This window comes from Auxenochlorella protothecoides, assembly GCF_000733215.1.
Source record: "Auxenochlorella protothecoides strain 0710 unplaced genomic scaffold scaffold24, whole genome shotgun sequence".
In the NCBI taxonomy this organism is placed as follows: Eukaryota; Viridiplantae; Chlorophyta; class Trebouxiophyceae; order Chlorellales; family Chlorellaceae; genus Auxenochlorella; species Auxenochlorella protothecoides.
In genome coordinates, this window is record NW_011934249.1 from 538,766 (window position 1) to 557,389 (window position 18,624).

An 18,624-nucleotide genomic window follows, 5' to 3' on the forward strand; every position below is an offset into this window, starting at 1 on the left:
TGCGGCAGGATCCCTGGGAAGCCATGAGTGCAAAGCCATGCCGCGTGCTTCGACGAGAGACGGCACGCAGGGATTCTGTGGGGCCTTAGAGTTCCCCACGCCTTCCCCCTTCCTCAGCCACGCCAGCCCTCCGCCCTCCACACTCCGCGTATGTGCGCACCGTGAGGGCTGCCTCGACGGCCCCCCGGACGGTGGGCGTGCCCAGGAGCCCCGGCTCCACCCTGACCGCCTCCCCCAGCGCCTTGAGCGCACGCGCACGTGTCGCGGGGGCGGCGGCGGCCCCGTCCAGGCTGTCCAGGATCCAGCGCAGGAGCACGTGCCGCGCGCGCTTCGTGCGGCCCTGGGACGGGCGAGGAGGTGTGTGTGTGTGAGACGGAGCAGGAGTGAGGTTGCGGGCTGCTGGGGAGGAGGGCAGCATGCCCAGTCGTTGGTCACGCCTGCTCCCCAGTCCGCCCACTCCCAGGGGTTCTTGCTGCTGAGTCTCGTCAGTCCTGCTCCCCCTCCGACCCAAACAAGTCACATCAGCCCAAGGCTCTCCCACCCCATCCAATACCTCCCCACATGGCCCCTTCAACCCCCTCTCAGCACACCAGGGATGCAGCTCTGGAGGCGCGGCCCGCCTCAGCATCCGTCAGTCTGGTGGTGCCGAATGGGGCAGCCTCCAAGAGGCAGTGGGCCTGCAGGAGCAGTGCCTCGGCAGCTTCAGCCGGCACAGCCTGGGGTGCATCGCCGGGTGTGAGGGTGGATGCCTGCGGTCGGAATCGTAGTAGGTCGGCCTGTTGAGCACCAGGCATCGGCAAGGGACGGCACACCGCCCAGCGAAGCGGGCGACGTGCCCAGATCGAGACTCGGAGCCTGAACACAAGAGGCCCTTGAATTCATCGCCTACGGTCGCCTTGCCTGCCTCAGCTGCTGCACGCCCTCCGCATAGTGCAGGACCGCCGCAAAGCGCGCCGCGTGTGGAAGCCCACACGTGACAAGGTGGCGGGCCAGCGCAGCCGTCGCAGCGCCGGCGGGATCGGGCGCCTCGCCGCCCTCTGCATGATGGAGGGAGGGGCAACCGTCGGCGAATGCGGGATGCGTCGTCAGACTGCTGACTCACCCCACCGGCCTTGCAGCCATCCGCGTTGCCAAGTCCCAACTGCACCGTCGTGCCCCTCCACCTGCCCCACAGGACCACTCGCCTGCGGCCTGGTCGCCGCCTGCCCACGCCACGTCCCGGGTCGGCGTGACGCTGAGGAGGCCCAGGGGACCGACCAGCTTGCCTGCCACCGCCAGGCAGAACTGCTCCATGCCCGCATCTGCAGCGCGCAGAGCGCCAGGGCGTGGATGCAGCGGCTGGCCCTCACGGCGATTCCAGGTCTGGCCAGCTGCAGCATGCATCGCCACCCTTGCAGCCTCAGATCTCTTCTGCAGCCCCCGCGCCCCCCCTAACCCCAATCGTCCCACGCACCACCCGTCCTGGAGGCGCACACCAGTGCGGGCACCAGGCGGCCCAGCATGCACTGCGCCGCCGGCCACTCCGGCGCCCAGGCCAGGCCCACCAGCTCCGCCACCAGCGCTTCCAGCGCGGCGCGCGCGCCGTGCTCGGCGTCGCCACGTTGCGCGCGCTGGGCCGCGCAGCGTTCCAGCAGCCCCCGCCACACGCCGTCCGCGCAGGACAGCGCCGGCGCCGAGCAGTCGAGGCCGGGCGCGGAGCAGGCGCCGGGGGCGGGGAGGGCGACGCAGCGGTGCATTCCCGCGAGGAGGGCCGTGGCGGCGTGCGTCGCAGCGCGACACGGCAGCTCGACGCTGGGGTGTGGAGGCACGCCGGGCGTCACGCCCGGCGCAGGGTCCCTGAGACCTGCAGTCGTCGCGCGCGTGGTGCCGCCGCCCAGCGGCAGCAGGGCATGGCGCAGCACATCGGCGACGACCTCCTGCCGGAGCTCGGGACAGGCGCCCAGCACGGCTCCCACCAGATCTGAGCGGGGGAGTGGGTCGGTGGCAGTGGAGCTGAGCGCGAGTCAGGAGCGCGGTGTTTGGGTGCGGCGCGGGAGGATCAGAACCCCATGACGGCCACACTCAGCCTGCCACGCCGAGCCCCGTCCATGGCCCAACCTCCTCCACCCCCAGCGCACCTGCCGCCCGCGCGCAGAGGGCCGCCGCGCTGCCGGCACTGCCCGCGGAGCCCAGCACCTGGGCCGCGCAGGTGACCACAGGTCCCAGCGCGTGGGTGGGCAGCGGCTGCCCGGGCCCGGAGACAAGGTCGGCAAGGTTGGCGAGGGCGGCCTGAGCGTGGTGGCACACCGTCTGGAAGTCGGGGCCACGCGCCGCCTGGGCCGGTCCTCCACGAGCCTTGCCCTCCTCGTCGGGACTGGTCCCCAGCAAGTCCGGGCGGAACAGGGATGCCCAGGCCGGGTCCAGGAAAGGGAGCACCGAATGGCAGGTGACCGATCGGAGTGAGCGGCAGATGCGCTGCAGCACCTCCACATCTGATGCCCCTTCTGCGACGGCGGGATGGAATTTGAAGTGGTGTGAGAGTCATGGTGTCGCTCATGGTTAAAGACCCTTGCCTCCTGTTGGTGTCACGATGGAGGGCCTCATGTGCATCGTCACTGTTGACCTGAGGCTGGGCACCGCACCTCCAGAGAGAAAGGGATGCAGAGCCAGGATCAGGAGACATCGGGTGCCCAGGATGTTGACCTTGTATGCTTGCTCCTCAGGTGATCCGTCCTGCATGAATCGCAGCAAGAAGTGAGGGATCTCCGGTTCCCGGCCTGAAGCTGAAATAAACCCCAGCCCTGCATGCACGAAACCCTGCATCCAGGACAGCCCCAATGCTGACTCCCCTCCAACCCCACCGACCTCCTTCTTACCCTATCAGGAGTGGGGCGGCAGGGCTCTGCGCCACCAGCCGCTACGAGCAGCGACTGCGTCAGCGCTGATGCGACATCGGGTGGCAGCACTGGTCCCGGCAGCAGCTTCCCGGCAACGGCGTGCAGCATGGCAGGGCACGAGCTGCACTGCACCAGAGCTGCGAGCAGCCGGTCCAGGGCCTGGGACCATGCCGGCCAGTCGGTCTCGCCGCCGGCCGTATCCACAGGCTCCTGGCGCAGGTACTCGGCGACGGCTGATGCCAGCGCATCTGCGCAGCATTGAGGGGATTACTTGATTTCTGTGCATCCTGGCCTGACACTGCTGGAAAAAGCTTGCCAGACCATTCACAGTTCATCCTCCTGGACCCCCACCTGAGGCATGTCGGCAGAGTTCGTCTTGGGAGGGTGCCATCTCCTTCTTGATGCAGGTCATGGTGAATGGCAGGACCGTGCGCCTTTGCTGCGGAGCAACAGCCTGTGGGCGGGAGATATGGCCCTAACACAGCCTGGCCCTCCAAGCATTGATGTAAGACTTCAGACAGCACAAAGGACCTGACACAGAACAGCTTTCAAGTACAACCCTCACCCCTGCGAGCGGCTATACCTGAGGCATTGTTAACTGTGGCGATGGGGTCATGACCTGACTCCGATTGGCTGCAGCACCAGCATGTGCTCCAGGAGTGGTTTTCTCACCGGTCTTTCGGCGTGCGGAAGCCCGCGTGCCGGGCCGAGGGGCCGGCGTGGAGGTGGCGCCGAAGAGGGTGGGGCTGATCTCCAGCAACTGGGCTTGGAGGGGGGTCATAGCAGCAGAGGCCCTAGGCGTTTCGTCACACCGAGGATTCCTGCAAAAATGACATGATGTAATAAACGTTTCATCAACTGGTCGCTTATACTATGCATGCTTTTGGCTGCCCGGTGGCATGGGTACGACAAGCAAGCCCATCCCCGTCTTACAGGAAGGAGACGTCGGTGGCAGCGATGAGGCCCGCCAGCTCCTTGACAAATTCATCTGATACCTTTGATGATCCTGCATCCTCCGTACAGCAGCTTTTGTAGTCGTCGGAAGGAGGGAATGGGGTGGGCAGGAAGCGGTGGAATGGTGGGTCCGGAAGCAGTGTCGTCTCCAGTCGACATCGGTGAACAGCTGGACCTGACATGATGCTATTGTAATGTTAATGGTCCAATCCACGGATCCATTTAAGCCCCGATGACCATGCGCGAGTCCGGCTAGTCTGCATGCTCAGTTATTTGTATTTCAAGGGATTCTTTCTTCCCGCTACAATCGGGGGGCGCCAGAACTCCCGGCCTAGCCCAAATTCGCAGCAACAGACGGAGATCGTATCGCCATCTCGTACCCGAATCCTCCTGGTCCACACCAGCACACAAACTCAGAATATCGATAGCCCACATCGGAATCTACCGCGCGTCGGCGCGCTTCTCCGTTTGCAGCAGAGCACCCGCGCGGAGAGTCACCAAGGTGCAAAAACCGGCACCCGGCGCTAACATTTTTGACACTAGACTCGAGCTGGCGTAGTGCTGAACAAGTTGGAGCGTAATTCGCCTCATTCAACGTATTCCAGAAAGTTCGGCGAGTGCTCAAGGAACCAGTCTCGAGATACCGTTGAGCCGGGGCACATGGAAGTCCCCACCCCGACATGGAAGCCTCGTCGGCCAGTACTGGAGCCCCTCACCATGAACCCCTGGCCCTCGACCAGCGACAGGCAGAGCGGTGATGCTTCGGTGGACCTGAGCATGCACAGTTGCCCATCCAGGGTTCAACCAATGGAGGTGAGACAGGAATTGTTACCGTGTGGGTCATGAACAGATGCTGAGACTCCTAGGTTGCCATCCCTTCAGTCTGCAGCGCAACCTTCTGAAGTGCCTGATTATCTTTTTTTAACCGCAATGTTCTCACCTCCCTCCTCCGACCTGGGTCCCCAGTTTGATGGCGCCTGCTCGCCGTCCAAGGACTTCAACCCTTTTGCTGCAATGGAAACCATGGAACAAACCCCAATGCCGGACGGCCGGGCATGCAGTCCCACTCAGCAGCCCTGTCCACCCGTCAACTGTTACAAGGATGGGCCGCCACCTGACACGGCGCCTCAAGGTGAGTAGCACGTGTGTGCAGGCACACCGGTCCCACGAATATGCTAAACACTCTATGGGCTGGACGATATTGAACGAGGGAGGTGCGCAGCATTCTCCCTGGGAACACCTCCCCTCCCTCTGTATCCCTGCAGGAATCGCAAGGACATGCCCCCCCATCCAAGCGCCCAGGAAACAGCGGCTCCCCGGCAGGACAAGGTGAGGTTAAGTTGAGGGGTTTACTTGCCCATTGCTACTTGATAGTCTTTGACAGTCACCATGGAGAAGGTATTGCAGGCGGTCCCAACCCCGCCAGGACTTCAGCCTGACGCCATCGCCGCGCGCCGCGCACGTTCACACGCGTGCCGCCTTTGCCGTCGTCGCAGGGCACGGCGCGTCCTGAAGCTTGCCGGGGACGAAGGCACGGCGCGGTGCGCCTCTGCCCCCGATCCGCTGCCCGGCCATGTGGTGACGGGGTACAGCCGCAAGCGCCTGGAAGAGGACCTGGTCAGCCCCCTGATCCTCAGGAAGGCCACGCGGAGGGTGGACCCCCTCTGCCCCTCCAGCCTGCTCTCCGGCCTCTGCATCGAGGGGAGGGGCGCCGGCGGCGACGGGCCGCGCTGACCGTGCCCAGCCGCCAGAAGACACACGGTGTACCAGACACACCCACCCATTGCAATCATTGAAAGAGCGAGATTGAAACTGCCAACCCCCACCCTCCTTCCTGCTGCCTGCAGTGTGCTTCGGACCTGGCCCCTGCCCAAACTCCACGTCATGTCATTGCATGTCAGTGCCGGTGTGGGCACATGGCAAGGGTGGAGGGTGCGTGTCAGACACGTACAGAAAGGGCCAGCTGGACGCCTAGGTGTCGGAAGATTCCCCATTCCCACTCGCGCCGCCACCCCCCGCCGCTGCCGCCGCCGCAACAAGGCCCTTGAGCTCGCCGCAGGCCGCCAGCGCGGTAAGGAGGTTGAACACCGCCGGCACGTAGTCTGTCCGGCGGCGCAGGTTTTCGTCCGACCAGGCGGCGCGCCTCGAGCACTCTGCGTCCAGGGCGGCGGAGAGGCGGGCGCCCTCGTGCCGGCAGGCCGCCAGCTCCTGGGCGGCCGGGCTCGACCCCGCCGCCGCCTCCTCCAGCGCGGCGCACCGCACCCAGTTGTCGGTCAGGGCGTCTTGCAGCGCGGTGCGACGGCACCTGCACGGCGTACAGACGAGTGGGTGGGTGGGAGTGCGTGGCGAGGGCCCAAGGCGCTGTGCCCGGGTCCTCATCCCAGCCTCGACGCAGTTCTGGTCCAGTCAGAGGCCCATGCTCGCTTTGGAGGTCTCATTCCAAGGCCTTCATCCCCAGGCTTCCAGTGCAAAGCACTATTCGCAGGCCTCCGCCATCACCCCCACTCCCGGCCCCTGCGTTCCGGGTCCCAATGCGGCCCTCCCCATCGCACAGCCTCCAGAGCCGCCCCCCCCCCCCACCTCACTTGGTGACGGCGAGGAGGTTGAACTTGATGTCGTGGGAGGCATGCTGCGCGATCCGCTTCTTCATCGCGCTGGCTGCAGTCTGCGTCCACTCGTCCTTGGGAAGGGTTCGATGGGGAGGGGCGGGGTGGGAGGGGTGCTTCCATTGGGGGACTTGGGCCGAGCACCGGGAGCTGTGCCCAGGGCCAGTTCAAAGCCCTGCCTCAACTTCCACCCCCAAGCCCAGCAGCCCCGCAACAGCCTCACACCTGGCCGGCCTCGCCAAGGCAGACGGGGCCAGGCTGCAGACCATCCAACTCCCAGATGGAGCCGTCTCGGTGGGTGTAGGCCACGAAGTGGAAGGCCTCGCCCTCGGAGTCGGTCTCGGGGTTCTCCGGGAGGAGCGCATGCGGGGCGGTGAAGCTGTTGTGCACCTCCCGGATCGTCTCGCTGTTCCCGATGGCCTCGCCTGGGCACCGGGGGGTGAGGCAGGGAGCAGGTCTGAAGGGAGTTGCAGGCATGGGGTGAGGCATGACAACATGGGTCCGGGCGGCCAGCAAGGGGCCCCGGCTGAGACTCACCCCTGAGATCTGCGGGGAACCCCGCCGTGAAGTCGCGGAACTGGGACAGCTCCTCCCCAATGTCCAGCTCTGGTCGGTTCAGCAGGATGCTGAGTATGGCCTGGGTTGCACATGCGTTGTTGATCACCCTGCAATGTACATGCCTCGCCAGGGTGGTGAAGGCCTGCACAGATGGCAGCCAGAATGCTGTCCTTCCCCCGCACTGGCACCCTCGGCACTGCAGCGGCATCAGTGAGAGGCCCCTGCCAGCAAGCCCATTCCAAATCAGGCTAGGTCAGGAGTTCTTTCAGCCTGCGACTCACTGCTTTGCGAAGAAGATGCCGCGCTCCTCGTACTCCGGGTACATGGGACGGGCCACCGGCTCTGCCTGCCACTTGAACAAGAAGATCAGTCCGTAGATGGGCCTGCACACCACAAGAAGCGTTTGCGGCGCTTCAAGGGTGCGGCCATGATCGTTATTTGCAGAGCATTCCCCTCAGCGCTCCCCGCATCGCACCCCAGGGCCGAACTCCCTCCCGCCGTCAACCCACTCGAAAGCTTGCAGGGAGTCGGCATCCAGCGAGTACAGCTCCTCCACCTGCACGCATGGCGCTTGAGCTGAGACACTATCGAAGCCCATCGTGCGCATCGAACGGGATCTCCAGTAGACTCACCTGCACCCCCTTGACGCCAAGCCTCTCGATCAGTTCGGTGAACACGCCCGGGTCGCTCTCGATGGTGGTCCACGCCTCCCCAGACATGACAACCTGTTAATCTCTTGATGTAAACCACATGGACGACGTTTCGCGTTCGTCCTGCCCGTGCACACCTCGTGGTCTTATACATGCAGGCCACATCCGCGGAACCGTGCAAGGCGCGAAATTGGCAAAACGGGGGGGGTCCTGGGCTGCCCAGCAGCGGCCCCCAACCCAGGCAGGCTTTCAGTCAATCAGTACTGGAGAGGGACAGGTATCAATAATTAAATGCGAGGGGGGGGGGGGGAGGGGCCCGCGGCAGCCCCCCCCCCCCCTGCTCACGCCGTGGCCTCGACCGAGGACAGGTGGATGGCCCCCAGCTTCTGCTCGGCGAGGGTCACGGAGGAGGCGGCATCCCCCGCCGCGCCGCCGCCGTTCTCCTGCGCGCTGCGCTTGGCCGGCGAGGTGCACTGCTGGCTGCTGCCGTGGCGCCTGTCCGCCGAGGACGGGGAGCGCGTGCGCTTGGGCGACCTGCTGCCCCGGGAGGGGTTGGGGCGCCGGCCGTCGTCGCGCGGGGGCTCCACAGGCCCCGGGCCTGTGCTGGCCTCGCACTCGCCCACCCCCGCCAGCCAAGGGTGCTGCAGCATCTGGGCGGCGGTGGCCCTCTTGCTGGGCACGTATGCGAGCATGGGCAGCAAGAAGTCGCGGAGAGCCAGGGCCTGCAGAGGCGGGGAGGGTGGGTGGGTGGGAGGGGTGATTGCGTGCCACAGGCGTGCACCAGGACACAGCAGAGACTCTGCACAGAATCTGTGACGCTTCAGGGCGTCAGTATGGCAAGCACAGGTGCATGTCATATCCTATGTTGAAGTCTCAGGACCCCACAACCCGCCATCCCCTCCCCACACGACAATGGCTCAGAGAATTGTAGTCTATCGATTGCGCATCAGCCCCGAGGCGTAGCCAAGGGTATGCATCGTATGGTGTGTTTCCTCACTGCCAAGCGCCTGCTGGAGGCCCATGCCGGCCATGATCGAACCCCCTCTGCTGCTGTGTCCGGCCCATCCAAATGTAAAACATTCCCCACACCAGCCACTCACATCCTCGCGCGGGAGGTGGTACTTCTCCCGCAGCCACCCGGTCCACGCGGCCAGTGGTTGAGCCGGTGGATGTGGCGGCAGGCGGCCCGTCCCTCGGTGAAGAACTCGCGGGAGCGCTTGCCGCCCAGGGCCACAGCGCGTGGCATGCGATCCAGCAGCTCTATCATCTGATGATGTTGGTGAAGGGGGGGGGTGGGAAGCTGCTCAGCATGGCTGGTGTGGAGCCATTATACCGCGCCATGCACCTGATTGTCCCAGCACAGACCGGGGTCGATTCCAGGAAATAAGAAACCCCGTGTCGGACCTGTGCCAGGTGGTCTTCGTCCCGCGTGTACCCATGGCCCTGCTTGGGCTCGAATAAAAAGTCCCCGGTCGCCAGCTCAAACACCATGCAGGCCAGCGACCAGATGTCGGCCGAGGTGTCGTACCCCCCCCCGAGAATGACCTGGCAGGTGATGAGGGGAAGGAGGGGAGCACAGTGAGTTCCGGACATGATGGCTGAGAGCGTGTGAGGCCGCGCAGGTTCTGTAACTTAGAATGGGAGCGCCAAAGAGCTGCACATGCTGTGCAATGCGCAAGGCTTGGCAGCATGGCCCATGGTATGGAGCTCATGAGATTGCAAAGGTGAAGTGCATGAGTGTTTCAAGCAAAGAGGTGTTGGTGCTGAAAAAAGTAGAGTGACGGGGAAGGGGCCGGCCTGTCCCATGGGACAGGCCGGCCCGCCCAGGACGTCACCCGTCGCAATGCTACCCAATTGCTGTTGGCCGTGATCACGAGGGTGGCGGACACATGGCCCCGCCACAGGGGCAGGAACCAGTCAACCACCTAGATACCAAACGGCCTTGCATATGCTGGAGTATTGTTCTCACCCACGTCAAACCCCCGCCCAGCCGAGGTGGATATGCAACAAGGTCCAAGCGGGACAGCACAAGACCTGAGGGGGTATGCGCCTGTAACCAGGCCACACAGACACAAATTCAGTGCCTGTCCATCAGGTTTCCACGCCATATCCTCCTGCTCGTCCTCATATCCCTCCCTCGCCCTCCTCCGTCCCCAACCCAGCACACCTCGGGCGATCGGTACTGCCGCGTCTGGATGTCGTCCGTGAAGTGCTTGTGCACCCAGCAGGCATTGCCAAAGTCCACGACCTTGGCGGGCATGGTCAGCAGCCGCTGCTCCAGAGCCCGCAGGTCCACGCCCGGGGAGGAGGGCCGGGCCTTGGCGTCGGCGGCCCCGGCCTGCGCGCCGGCGTCGCCCCTGGTCTGCGCGTCGCCGTCGCTCGCCTGGCGCGCCGCATCCCCCCAGCCGGAGGTCTGCGCCCCGGCCGCCTCCTCCTCCTCCTCCCCCTCGCTCTCGGCCTCTGCGCCGGGCCCCCGCCCCTGCTTCTTCTTCAGGTTCTTCTTCTGCGCGCGCGTCAGCGGCACTCCCGCAGCGACCAGCCCCGCAATCTTGCCCTGCGCGGCGGCAGGCACGGCCGGCGCCGGCGCCGCGGCCGCGCGCCGCGGGCGCACCGGGTCGCGCAGCATCACGTTCTCCGGCTTCATGTCGGTGTGGATTATGCCCGGCCCGCTGTGCATGTGGTCCAGCGCCACCAGCACCTGCCGCGTCAGCGCGCGCACCACGGGCAGCGGGATGCCGCGGTGGTCGTATAGGCGGATGAGGGTCAGCAGGTTGTCGCCCAGCACCTCGAACAGCATGCAGACGTGGCGCCCATGCGGGCCCACGTGATCGAAGGAGTCCAGCAGGCGCGCGCAGCAGCAGGCGTCGGCTGGGTCCGACTCCCGGATCTGGCGCAGCAGCGTGATCTCGTCACGCGCCGCCTCGGCATAGTGCGGCGCCGACTTCACCACCTTGAGCGCGCCCAGGCCGCCGGTGTGGGTGTCGCGCACCATCCACACCGTAGAGAAGTGGCCCCAGCCCAGCTTGTGCAGCACCTCGTAGCGACCATCCTTGAAGGTCTCGCCGATGTGCACGCGGTGGTACCCGCCTGGCGAGACGGTGGGATTGAGGAGGATGAGCAGGAGCCTCTGGCCCGGGGAAGGCCTCGGAAGGGCAAGCAGGCTGCATAATGCACGGCGAGCCACAGATGAAGGGCCCGACAGGTGAGCCGCTTCTGGGGGGAGTCACCCAAAATCAAATGCATGGCCCCCTCCCATTCAATTCACAGCACAGGCACCTCACCCTTGCAGTAGTCCTCCTCGTCCTCCTGATCGTCAGAATACGACCCTGAGGCGCTGTCGGGCTCCGTGGAGCTGGTTGAGGGATTGCGATGCTTGTCTGTGGGAGAAAGAGGGGGGGTTCAGGAGGGGCAAGCTTCTGTGCAGGCCGCCGGGGCTTCCAGGTCGACCGCGTGGGGACGGGCACAATCCCCATTTCTCACCGTGCTTCTTGCCAGTATGATGGGAGTGGGAAGACTTTGGGATCGGCATGCCTTGCGGCCGATGGAAGGGGTGAAGCTGCCGGGACCAGAGTACGTGTTTGCGGCCCTCGAACAGCCTCAAGGGAGGACGGGAGGGTCGTACGCTCCCTCCTCACGGTCCCTAATCCCCTCTCTGATTATTTGTATCACGGACACTGATGACGTACGGCGTCGAGCGCTGGCAGCTTGCATTGAGATGCGCTCCCCTCACAGAGCACGGGCAGGCGCAGCTGGAGATGGGGGCTTTTAGCGCGGGAAAATCCTGGGACAGGGAGGGGCGGCCTGCCATACAGGCAGAGCTCCAGAACCTCATCAGGCGAATCCAGGGACTCGGCCATCCCTCTTCGCAACTCCGTGCCTTGCTACCACAATCTGCGAGGTGCGTCTGCGTGCTGGCACCGACACTGCTGTCTTGGCTGCGGCCGATGGGCGAGGCTGCCGGGTCGGCACAACGAATGCAAGAGACCTCTTCGCTCCCCCCTTGCAGGCTCATCCTCGAAGACGAAAGACTAGGGAGGCAGTTCACACCTGTCGAGGACCAACATGTCTGACGGGTGAGGACGTGCTGCTGCGCTGCTGGTATATAGAGCACACCCCTGCGGGACGCCCATGGCTCGCCGGCACTCCAGATTTCGCGCATCCCCAAATCTGACTTCCACCTTCCTCACCTCCCTCTTGTGCAGAGGGGATAGCCCACGTGCCGCTCCCGCGGCGGAGCCCGTCGCTGCCGCCCCCGGCGAGCCTATGGACGTGAACACCGCCGTGCAGCAGGTACTGAAGAAGGCCCTGGCCCACGACGGTCTGTCCCGCGGCCTGCACGAGGCTGCTCGCGCCATCGAGCGCGGCCAGGCCCAGCTGGCTGTGCTGGCCGACGACTGCAACCAGCCCGACTACAAGAAGCTGATCGAGGCTCTCTCCGCCGAGCAGGGCGTGTCCCTGATCTCCGTGCCCGAGGCCTCCGAGCTCGGCAAGTGGGCCGGCCTGTGCAAGATCGACGCTGAGGGCGAGGCCCGCAAGGTGGTCAAGTGCTCATGCGCAGTGGTCACCGACTACGGCGAGGAGACGCCCGCCCTGGTGGTGCTGCAGGAGTACCTGAAGTCCCGCTGAAAGGGGACCCAGAAGCTGATGAGCTGGGAGGGGGTGACCTCGGCGGAGCGTGCGTACGGCGGCGACGGGAGGGAGTTAGCAGCCCACCTTGGAGTCTGTGCAACTCTCGCCCACATGTATGCGGCCATGTGCATGCGCTGGTCATGCGGTGTAACCCTGCTCCCTGCTGCGTGCAGCCACTGGTTTTGGAGTTTGGGGGACGGAAGGGAACGGTCCTGCAGCGCCGCACGTGTCCAGGACACGCCACCGCCGTGACAGATTCTGGACGGGTGCTGGGGGCCCGCAGTGAACTACGTCTGCAAGTCGACAAACCGAATCTGCACTGAGTGCTTCGTGGACGCTTGTAGCGGTCTGATCATAGATTACAAGGGCCATGCTCCCAACCCAGGCTGCCAGCAGGCGCCTCAGCGCGTGAGGTCCAGTAGGGAGTACAGGTCCGAGCGCTTTTGGTCGTTGTACGGCACCCCCTTTCGCTGCTCCGCGATTTGGTCCAGGTCCACCTCCGCGTGAATGATCGCCTCGCTTTCCTCGGCCGCAGCCACCACCCGCCCAAAGGGGTCCACCAGGGCAGAATGGCCCCAGGAGTGGTAGCCAGCGGAAAGGTCGCGTGCCGGAGCCACTCCAGCCACATACAACTGGGATGTGATGGAGGTAGGAGGGGGATGTGATGGAGGTAGGAGGGGGATGTGATGGAGGTAGGAGGGGGATGTGATGGAGGTAGGAGGGGGATGTGAATTGTGCAAGTACAGGATGTCGCTTGGGGACCAACAGGGATGTCAACTGGGTCAGACAGCGGCCAAAACCCTCCTCGTCGGAGGATGCCCGCACTCGCAAGGCACGCATTCAGCCTCGAACGCCAGCATGCCTGTGCATCCACGGCCCTCGCTCGCAGGAGGAGCTCCCAGTGCGCCGGGCCCGTGGTCATATTGAAGGCGCCTGTGCGCGGATGGGACACGATAGCCTGGGTGGGGCCAGCTGAAATTCGGGCCTCAGGACGACAGGGACGGTCCCACGAGGCACGCAGAGGGTCAAGCTGGAACTCGTCGGTGCCTCCTGCCTCACTGCACCTGGGTAGACGAGGAGCTGGCAGCCCCGCGCGGCATAGAGGGCCGCTAGCTCGGGGAACCGGATGTCGTAGCAGATTGCCACCCCGATGCGACCCAGCTCGGTGTCGATGACGGTCAGGTCGGACCCGGGGGTCAGCACCTCCGATTCCTTGAACCTGATTTTCCCAGGGATGTCAATGTCAAAGAGGTGGACCTGGTGGGAATGAGGTGCAGGGTGGTGAGTGACCCAGGTGAGCTGAGGCGATGTCTTGCGCAAACAGGCGTAGGATGGAGCATGCGTATGGGATCATTCTGACATCCTCGATCCCTACCCCAGATTTTCCACCTTGCGATGCCGACCCAGGAGCTCCCCTTTGGAGCCGTAGACAAAGGAGGTGTTGAACAGCTTGCCCTCCGAGCGTTCCGGGATGGAGCCGCCCACCAGCACAATACTGTTGGCTGCGGCAGCGTCGGAGAGCATGGCGGTGGAGGGCGACTCGCCCCCGCCCACCTCCTCAGCGTAGACTGGGAAGCTATCGTTGGAGTAGGGTGAGTTCCAGATCTCAGGAAGGATCACCAGGCGGGCGCCCTCGCCCGCTGCCCTGTCGATGACCTGGCGAGCATGCTGGATGTTTCGCTCCTTGTCCGCACCCACAGCCAGCTGGCAAAGTGCCAGCTTGAACTGCGTGGGGGTACAAGAATGTCGGGACGAGGAGAACGATCAGTCTGGGGGAACGCACATTGCGGTAGCATAGTGCCCCGCATGGTTGAACACTCGTGGGTGGGGGATTCGTCACGTGCAACAGGACGAGTCATCCCATGGATCCTCACCCGCACACCTTGGATTTGGAGGGGGTGGGGGGTGCGATGCGATCTGTGGTAGCATTCACCGCCGTCGCCATCGTTCTGAGGGGTGATGACAGCGGCCCGATGGGGCCAGTGCTGGCACGCTGAGGGGTCTTCGCAAGGCCGGGCGCTGCTGCAGAGATTCCACACGCAAACCCTGTATGGATCAGGTGAGGCATAGATTTAAGAAGTGATCGGAGTTTGGACATGACAACCTATCGTGGGTGCATCCAAACTCAGAGTAAATGTGCGCCAATCCGCGGCCCTACCCCACACCCGGCTCCGGAAGACTGTCGTCGCGCCCTGGCCCGTGCTTTCCAATGTTGGTTTTTGTTTTACGGGTGCCTGTCCGATCGTGCGACGAAGATGCGGGGCATCACAGTGCAATTCGCTGGTAATATACTCTGTACAGAAGGTGCACACATCAACAGCCTTGTGTTTTCCTTTCGAAGAGGTCTGTGAGCGCCCTCCCATACGATTTTCGATGCTCGACTTCATCCCCGCCCACCGCTCGACAGAGGGCATTGTCTCAGGCCTAAAACAGGCCTTGCGGGAAGCTGCACATGACAGTGACCAGGCTCAGCCTCAACCTTCGACAACTCAGCTCACGCTTCAAGTATCGGCCCTCCACAATGCTTTCCTTGCATTGTCAGATGCATTCACAGAGAGCTTGGGTAGGTGGTGGCTGTGGGGCTCAAACTCTTGGTCATTTCCATGCAATGTGCAGCTTCATCATGGCGTACAGTTACTATCCAGAGTCCTTCCAAGAGCGGAGCACGCATGCCTCGAGTCACTCACCAGCCCTGCATTTGCTCTCACAGAGGTCAGCCGTCGCAAGGAGCTGCAGTGGGAGGCTGCCATGCAGGCCATCCAACAGAGATTTGCCAGTGAGGTAGCTGCTGTGGAGGCTCTTCGAGATGACTACCACCAACTAGCGTCGAAGAATGCCGGCCTACACAAGGAAAACTGCTGGCTGCGAGCAAGGGTCGAAGGACTGGAGGGGAGCATCAGCAGGTGTGAGCTTCAGTTTCGCAAGTCTTGCATTCCTCAAGGAATCATGTCAGGTTGCATTTGTAATGCCAAATGCATCAGCTCAAATTCCTGACACAAGCTCACATTCTGCTGCTCCCTCACTTGCTCCCTGCCCACGCCAGGCTGGATACCGAGCTCTGGAAACAGGAGCGCCAAATATGGGACGTCAGCCAGGAGGTGAGCATGGCTATCGAGGCCGACCTGCCAGCTGCCTGTGAGTTTGCTGCAAAGGAGTGGGCCGAGCAGCACCTGCCCGGCTTGGCAAGGACCGCGCTCGCCGACATCAACAACAAGCTTGTTGAGGAGGGTTCTGAACTCAGCAGTGCACCTGCTGGAGATGTGGACCACTCTGGTCCGTCCCATTGGAGGAACTACAGCTTATGAAAGGAAATGGATTCAATGATCTGACGACGGCACTTGTGACTCATCATCTCACTCAGTGCTCCACAACCCTGAGATATGCATTGGTGACTCCCATTTGGGGAGGCTTGGTGCTTTCAGAGCTGTAAAAACAGGAGCATTTGTACAGGGGAAGGAGTGCATGCCTGTCCCTGGGGTTGTCAAAAAGCGCATTACTCACAGGTCAGGGGATTTGTACTGCTGAAGAATGTATGGAATTGGGCACACCCCATTGGGAGTCGACCAACTCCCCCCAGCAACAGTCAGGACATGGGTTGCTTCGGTTGACATTCGTGGTGGGATGCTTTGGGGAGAAGAAAAGACAGTCAGAGCCACCACCCAACCAGCTCAGGGTGCCCAGGCCGGGCGATGGCCGGCGGCACGCTCCCTCAGGCTGCCTATGGTACACACGCCTACAATACAGCAACACTCTCCGACACAGCACGGCTCCAGGTGCTACGCAGCACCTGCAGTCCCGGCTGACTATGGGCCCAGCGGGGGCCGACCATGCTCCCATGCAGCATTGCCGACTCAGGCCGCAGAGCCCTGCGGGCAGAGGCGCACCGCGGCGCGCAGCGCCAGCTCCGGCTCCGGCCAGTACCCCCACACCGGCTCCACCTGCGCCAGCCAGCGCTGGCGCTCGCGCGGCGACGCGGCGCCGTCCTCCTGGACCCCGGCTGCGTCTGCATGACGCTCACCGTCGACCGCCGCGTCGCTGTCCTCCCCGGGCGAGCCAGCCACCTCCCCCTCGCGCTCCAGCCAGCCGTAGCGCCGGCCCAGGTCCCAGCGCTCCGCCTCGCGCAGGGCGGGGACGCTGGTGGGTGCGGCGGGCGAGGCCCCGCCCGGCGCCTCGCCGTCGCTGCTCTCGTCGGCGTCGGGGCCGGGGCACGCGGCGCCGGGGTCGCGCGCGCCAGGCCCGGGCACCTCGTGCGTCATGAGCACGCCGTCCGCGCCCGCCGTCAGCAGGCGGGCGCCGGGCTCGGCGCCCCAGCTCGCCACGCAGGGGAAGGGCGGGGGGCCGGCGCCCGCGATCGCGCGCGCCGCGCCGTCGGCGGCGGCCGCCACGCGGCTGCCGCGCAGCAGGCCCGGGCGCCGTGCCCGGCCGACGGCCGCGACCCGCGGCGGGGCGCTGATCCTCTCGTCGGCGCCGGGGCGCGCGGCGTCGGCCCCCGCGGGCAGCTCGAAGACGTGCGCGGTGCCGCGGCCGGAGACGGCGACGCACCTCCGCGTGTCGGGCGAGAAGGCCAGGCCCTGGATGGAGGCCGGGGTCAGGCCCCGCACCAGGCACGCCAGGCACTGCACCGGCGAGGGTCGCGCTGTGGCATCCGGAGCGGCCCCTGCCGCGCGGCCGGTGGGCGTGACCACCCGCCACACACGCACGCTGCGCCCCGCGGTCGAGGCCGTGGCCAGGAGCATGCCGGAGGGGTCGAAGGCCAGCGCGGCCAGCGCCGAGGTGTGCGCCCGGAAGTGCGCGACCACGCGGAGGCCGCCCACCTCCCTCACCACCACCGTCCCAGGCACGAGGGCGTCGGCGACGGCGACGGGTCCCTCGGCGCCGGACCCGGGTCCGGGCCCTGCGCCGATGCCGGCCCCTGCCGACGCCGCGTGGCCCTGCCCGCCGCGCCATGCGGCGAGCTGCGTGGAGAGGTAACGGTACCCCGCGCCGCCGGCGGCCGCCAGCGTGCGGCCGCCGCGCTGCACCGCGTCGCGCGCCAGGTCGGAGGCCGCCGGGAAGCTGTGGCCGCCGCCGGCGGGGGAGGGAGCGGTCCGCGGCGCTGGCGCCCGGGACGGGACCGGCGTGATCCTGGTGGCCGTGACCCCAGACTTGGCGCAGGGTGTCGCCTGCAGGGTGACGGGTGGAAGGGAGGGTTGATGAAGGAGCTTGGGTGCACGATCACCACGCCAAGGTTCATCCAAACGCCAGGGGAGCACGCCTGACGCGGCCGACAGCAAGAGCAGCGAATGCTGGGGTGGGTGGAGCACACACGCACCTGGGGCGAGGGGTATGCCAGCCATGCCGGGCCCAGGGCGAAGGGCACCGCGGCGGGGAGGGGGGTGGCGGCCTCATGGCCATTTGAGTTCACGGAGGGGTGGGGCAATGAGGGCGGGCTGTAGGCCAGGCAGGTGAACTTCTGCTCCAGGGTCACGGCGTCAAAGGCGGCCAGCTGGCCCGGGAAGGAAATCAGGAGCAGGCGGCGCGAGGCGGCCAGCGCCAACGCCGGCGCCGACAGCGCCAGGCTGTGCACCGTGGCGTGGGATCGCAGCGAGTAGAAGCGGAGTGCGGGCGGGGGGTCGGGGTGGGCGGGCGTGGACCCCGGGGCCAGCACCAGGACTGGGTGCATGCCCGCCAGAGGGCTGTCGGGCACCACCGATGCCACCGCCATTGCCGGGGCGGCGGGGGGAGCCAGCATGTCCAACAGCCTATGGGGTTGGTGAGGGGTTGAGGCCTATGAGCCAGGAATGCAGAGGGACTTGTGCATCCTGGGAGTCTGTTGCGATGATCAGGCTTGGACAGTATCAATGCAAGGATCTGACGCGTGGGCGAGCAAGGTCCTACTTCCAAGAAGGAACCCGGACCCCCACACACCAGAAACACACACCTGACGGGTCCGTCACGCCGAGACACGAGCTCCAGGGGCTCGGAGGAGTTTTCCAGGCTCCAAACTTGGAAACCAGTCTCGTAGGCCACCAGGAGCACGGGCGACCCGCCCTGGCCTTCCAGGCTGGCAAACCTTACGGCAGTGACCTTCTCGCGGTCGGTCGCGGTGAGAGCACCGACACCCGCGACCGCGGCTCGGGCCACCTTCGATCCAGCGGATGACAAGGCAGACAGCCCAACCACTAGGGATCTGCCGGCCAGCTGACGGGCACGATCTCGGTATGCCTCCATCCGAAGCCCAACGAGGGTGGGGGGCAGGCCTCGCTGGGGTATCACCCCTCGACCATGCTCGCTGCGCTGCAGACACCTTGAGATTGGCAAGACCGAACGACACGGCCGGTGAAATCAGTGTCGGTGCAATGACAGGCACAC

General features: G+C 65.1%; 6 protein-coding genes across 6 annotated transcripts; 2 read left to right on the forward strand and 4 right to left on the reverse strand.

The window, feature by feature from the left end:
* Positions 1 to 5,016: 5,016 nt before the first annotated feature.
* F751_2590 (hypothetical protein) lies at positions 5,017 to 5,564 on the forward strand (the record flags this gene model as incomplete). The annotated part of the gene is made up of 3 exons (XM_011400342.1): positions 5,017 to 5,044; positions 5,096 to 5,159; positions 5,327 to 5,564. The coding sequence occupies 3 exons, from the start codon at positions 5,017 to 5,019 to the stop codon at positions 5,562 to 5,564; spliced, it is 330 nt and encodes a 109-aa protein (XP_011398644.1).
* A 237-nt stretch (positions 5,565 to 5,801) lies between these two features.
* Positions 5,802 to 7,713, reverse strand: F751_2591 (Ubiquitin carboxyl-terminal hydrolase isozyme L5; the record flags this gene model as incomplete). Its single annotated transcript, XM_011400343.1, has 7 exons — positions 5,802 to 6,135; positions 6,416 to 6,510; positions 6,662 to 6,861; positions 6,974 to 7,101; positions 7,276 to 7,377; positions 7,504 to 7,550; positions 7,627 to 7,713. 7 exons carry the CDS (start codon positions 7,711 to 7,713, stop codon positions 5,802 to 5,804), a joined length of 993 nt encoding a protein of 330 aa, XP_011398645.1.
* Positions 7,714 to 7,985: 272 nt separating this feature from the next.
* Positions 7,986 to 11,501, reverse strand: F751_2592 (SRSF protein kinase 1; the record flags this gene model as incomplete). Its single annotated transcript, XM_011400344.1, has 8 exons — positions 7,986 to 8,366; positions 8,434 to 8,443; positions 8,745 to 8,911; positions 9,049 to 9,189; positions 9,812 to 10,192; positions 10,274 to 10,731; positions 10,926 to 11,021; positions 11,375 to 11,501. 8 exons carry the CDS (start codon positions 11,499 to 11,501, stop codon positions 7,986 to 7,988), a joined length of 1,761 nt encoding a protein of 586 aa, XP_011398646.1.
* A 205-nt stretch (positions 11,502 to 11,706) lies between these two features.
* Positions 11,707 to 12,270, forward strand: F751_2593 (40S ribosomal protein S12; the record flags this gene model as incomplete). Its single annotated transcript, XM_011400345.1, has 2 exons — positions 11,707 to 11,717; positions 11,847 to 12,270. The coding sequence occupies 2 exons, from the start codon at positions 11,707 to 11,709 to the stop codon at positions 12,268 to 12,270; spliced, it is 435 nt and encodes a 144-aa protein (XP_011398647.1).
* A 404-nt stretch (positions 12,271 to 12,674) lies between these two features.
* On the reverse strand, positions 12,675 to 14,218 carry F751_2594 (Nitrilase-like protein 2; the record flags this gene model as incomplete). The annotated part of the gene is made up of 4 exons (XM_011400346.1): positions 12,675 to 12,889; positions 13,338 to 13,530; positions 13,663 to 13,998; positions 14,156 to 14,218. The coding sequence occupies 4 exons, from the start codon at positions 14,216 to 14,218 to the stop codon at positions 12,675 to 12,677; spliced, it is 807 nt and encodes a 268-aa protein (XP_011398648.1).
* A 1,906-nt stretch (positions 14,219 to 16,124) lies between these two features.
* F751_2595 (Breast carcinoma-amplified sequence 3) lies at positions 16,125 to 18,483 on the reverse strand (the record flags this gene model as incomplete). Its single annotated transcript, XM_011400347.1, has 4 exons — positions 16,125 to 16,452; positions 16,816 to 17,228; positions 17,585 to 18,014; positions 18,194 to 18,483. 4 exons carry the CDS (start codon positions 18,481 to 18,483, stop codon positions 16,125 to 16,127), a joined length of 1,461 nt encoding a protein of 486 aa, XP_011398649.1.
* Between the last annotated feature and the right edge of the window lie 141 nt (positions 18,484 to 18,624).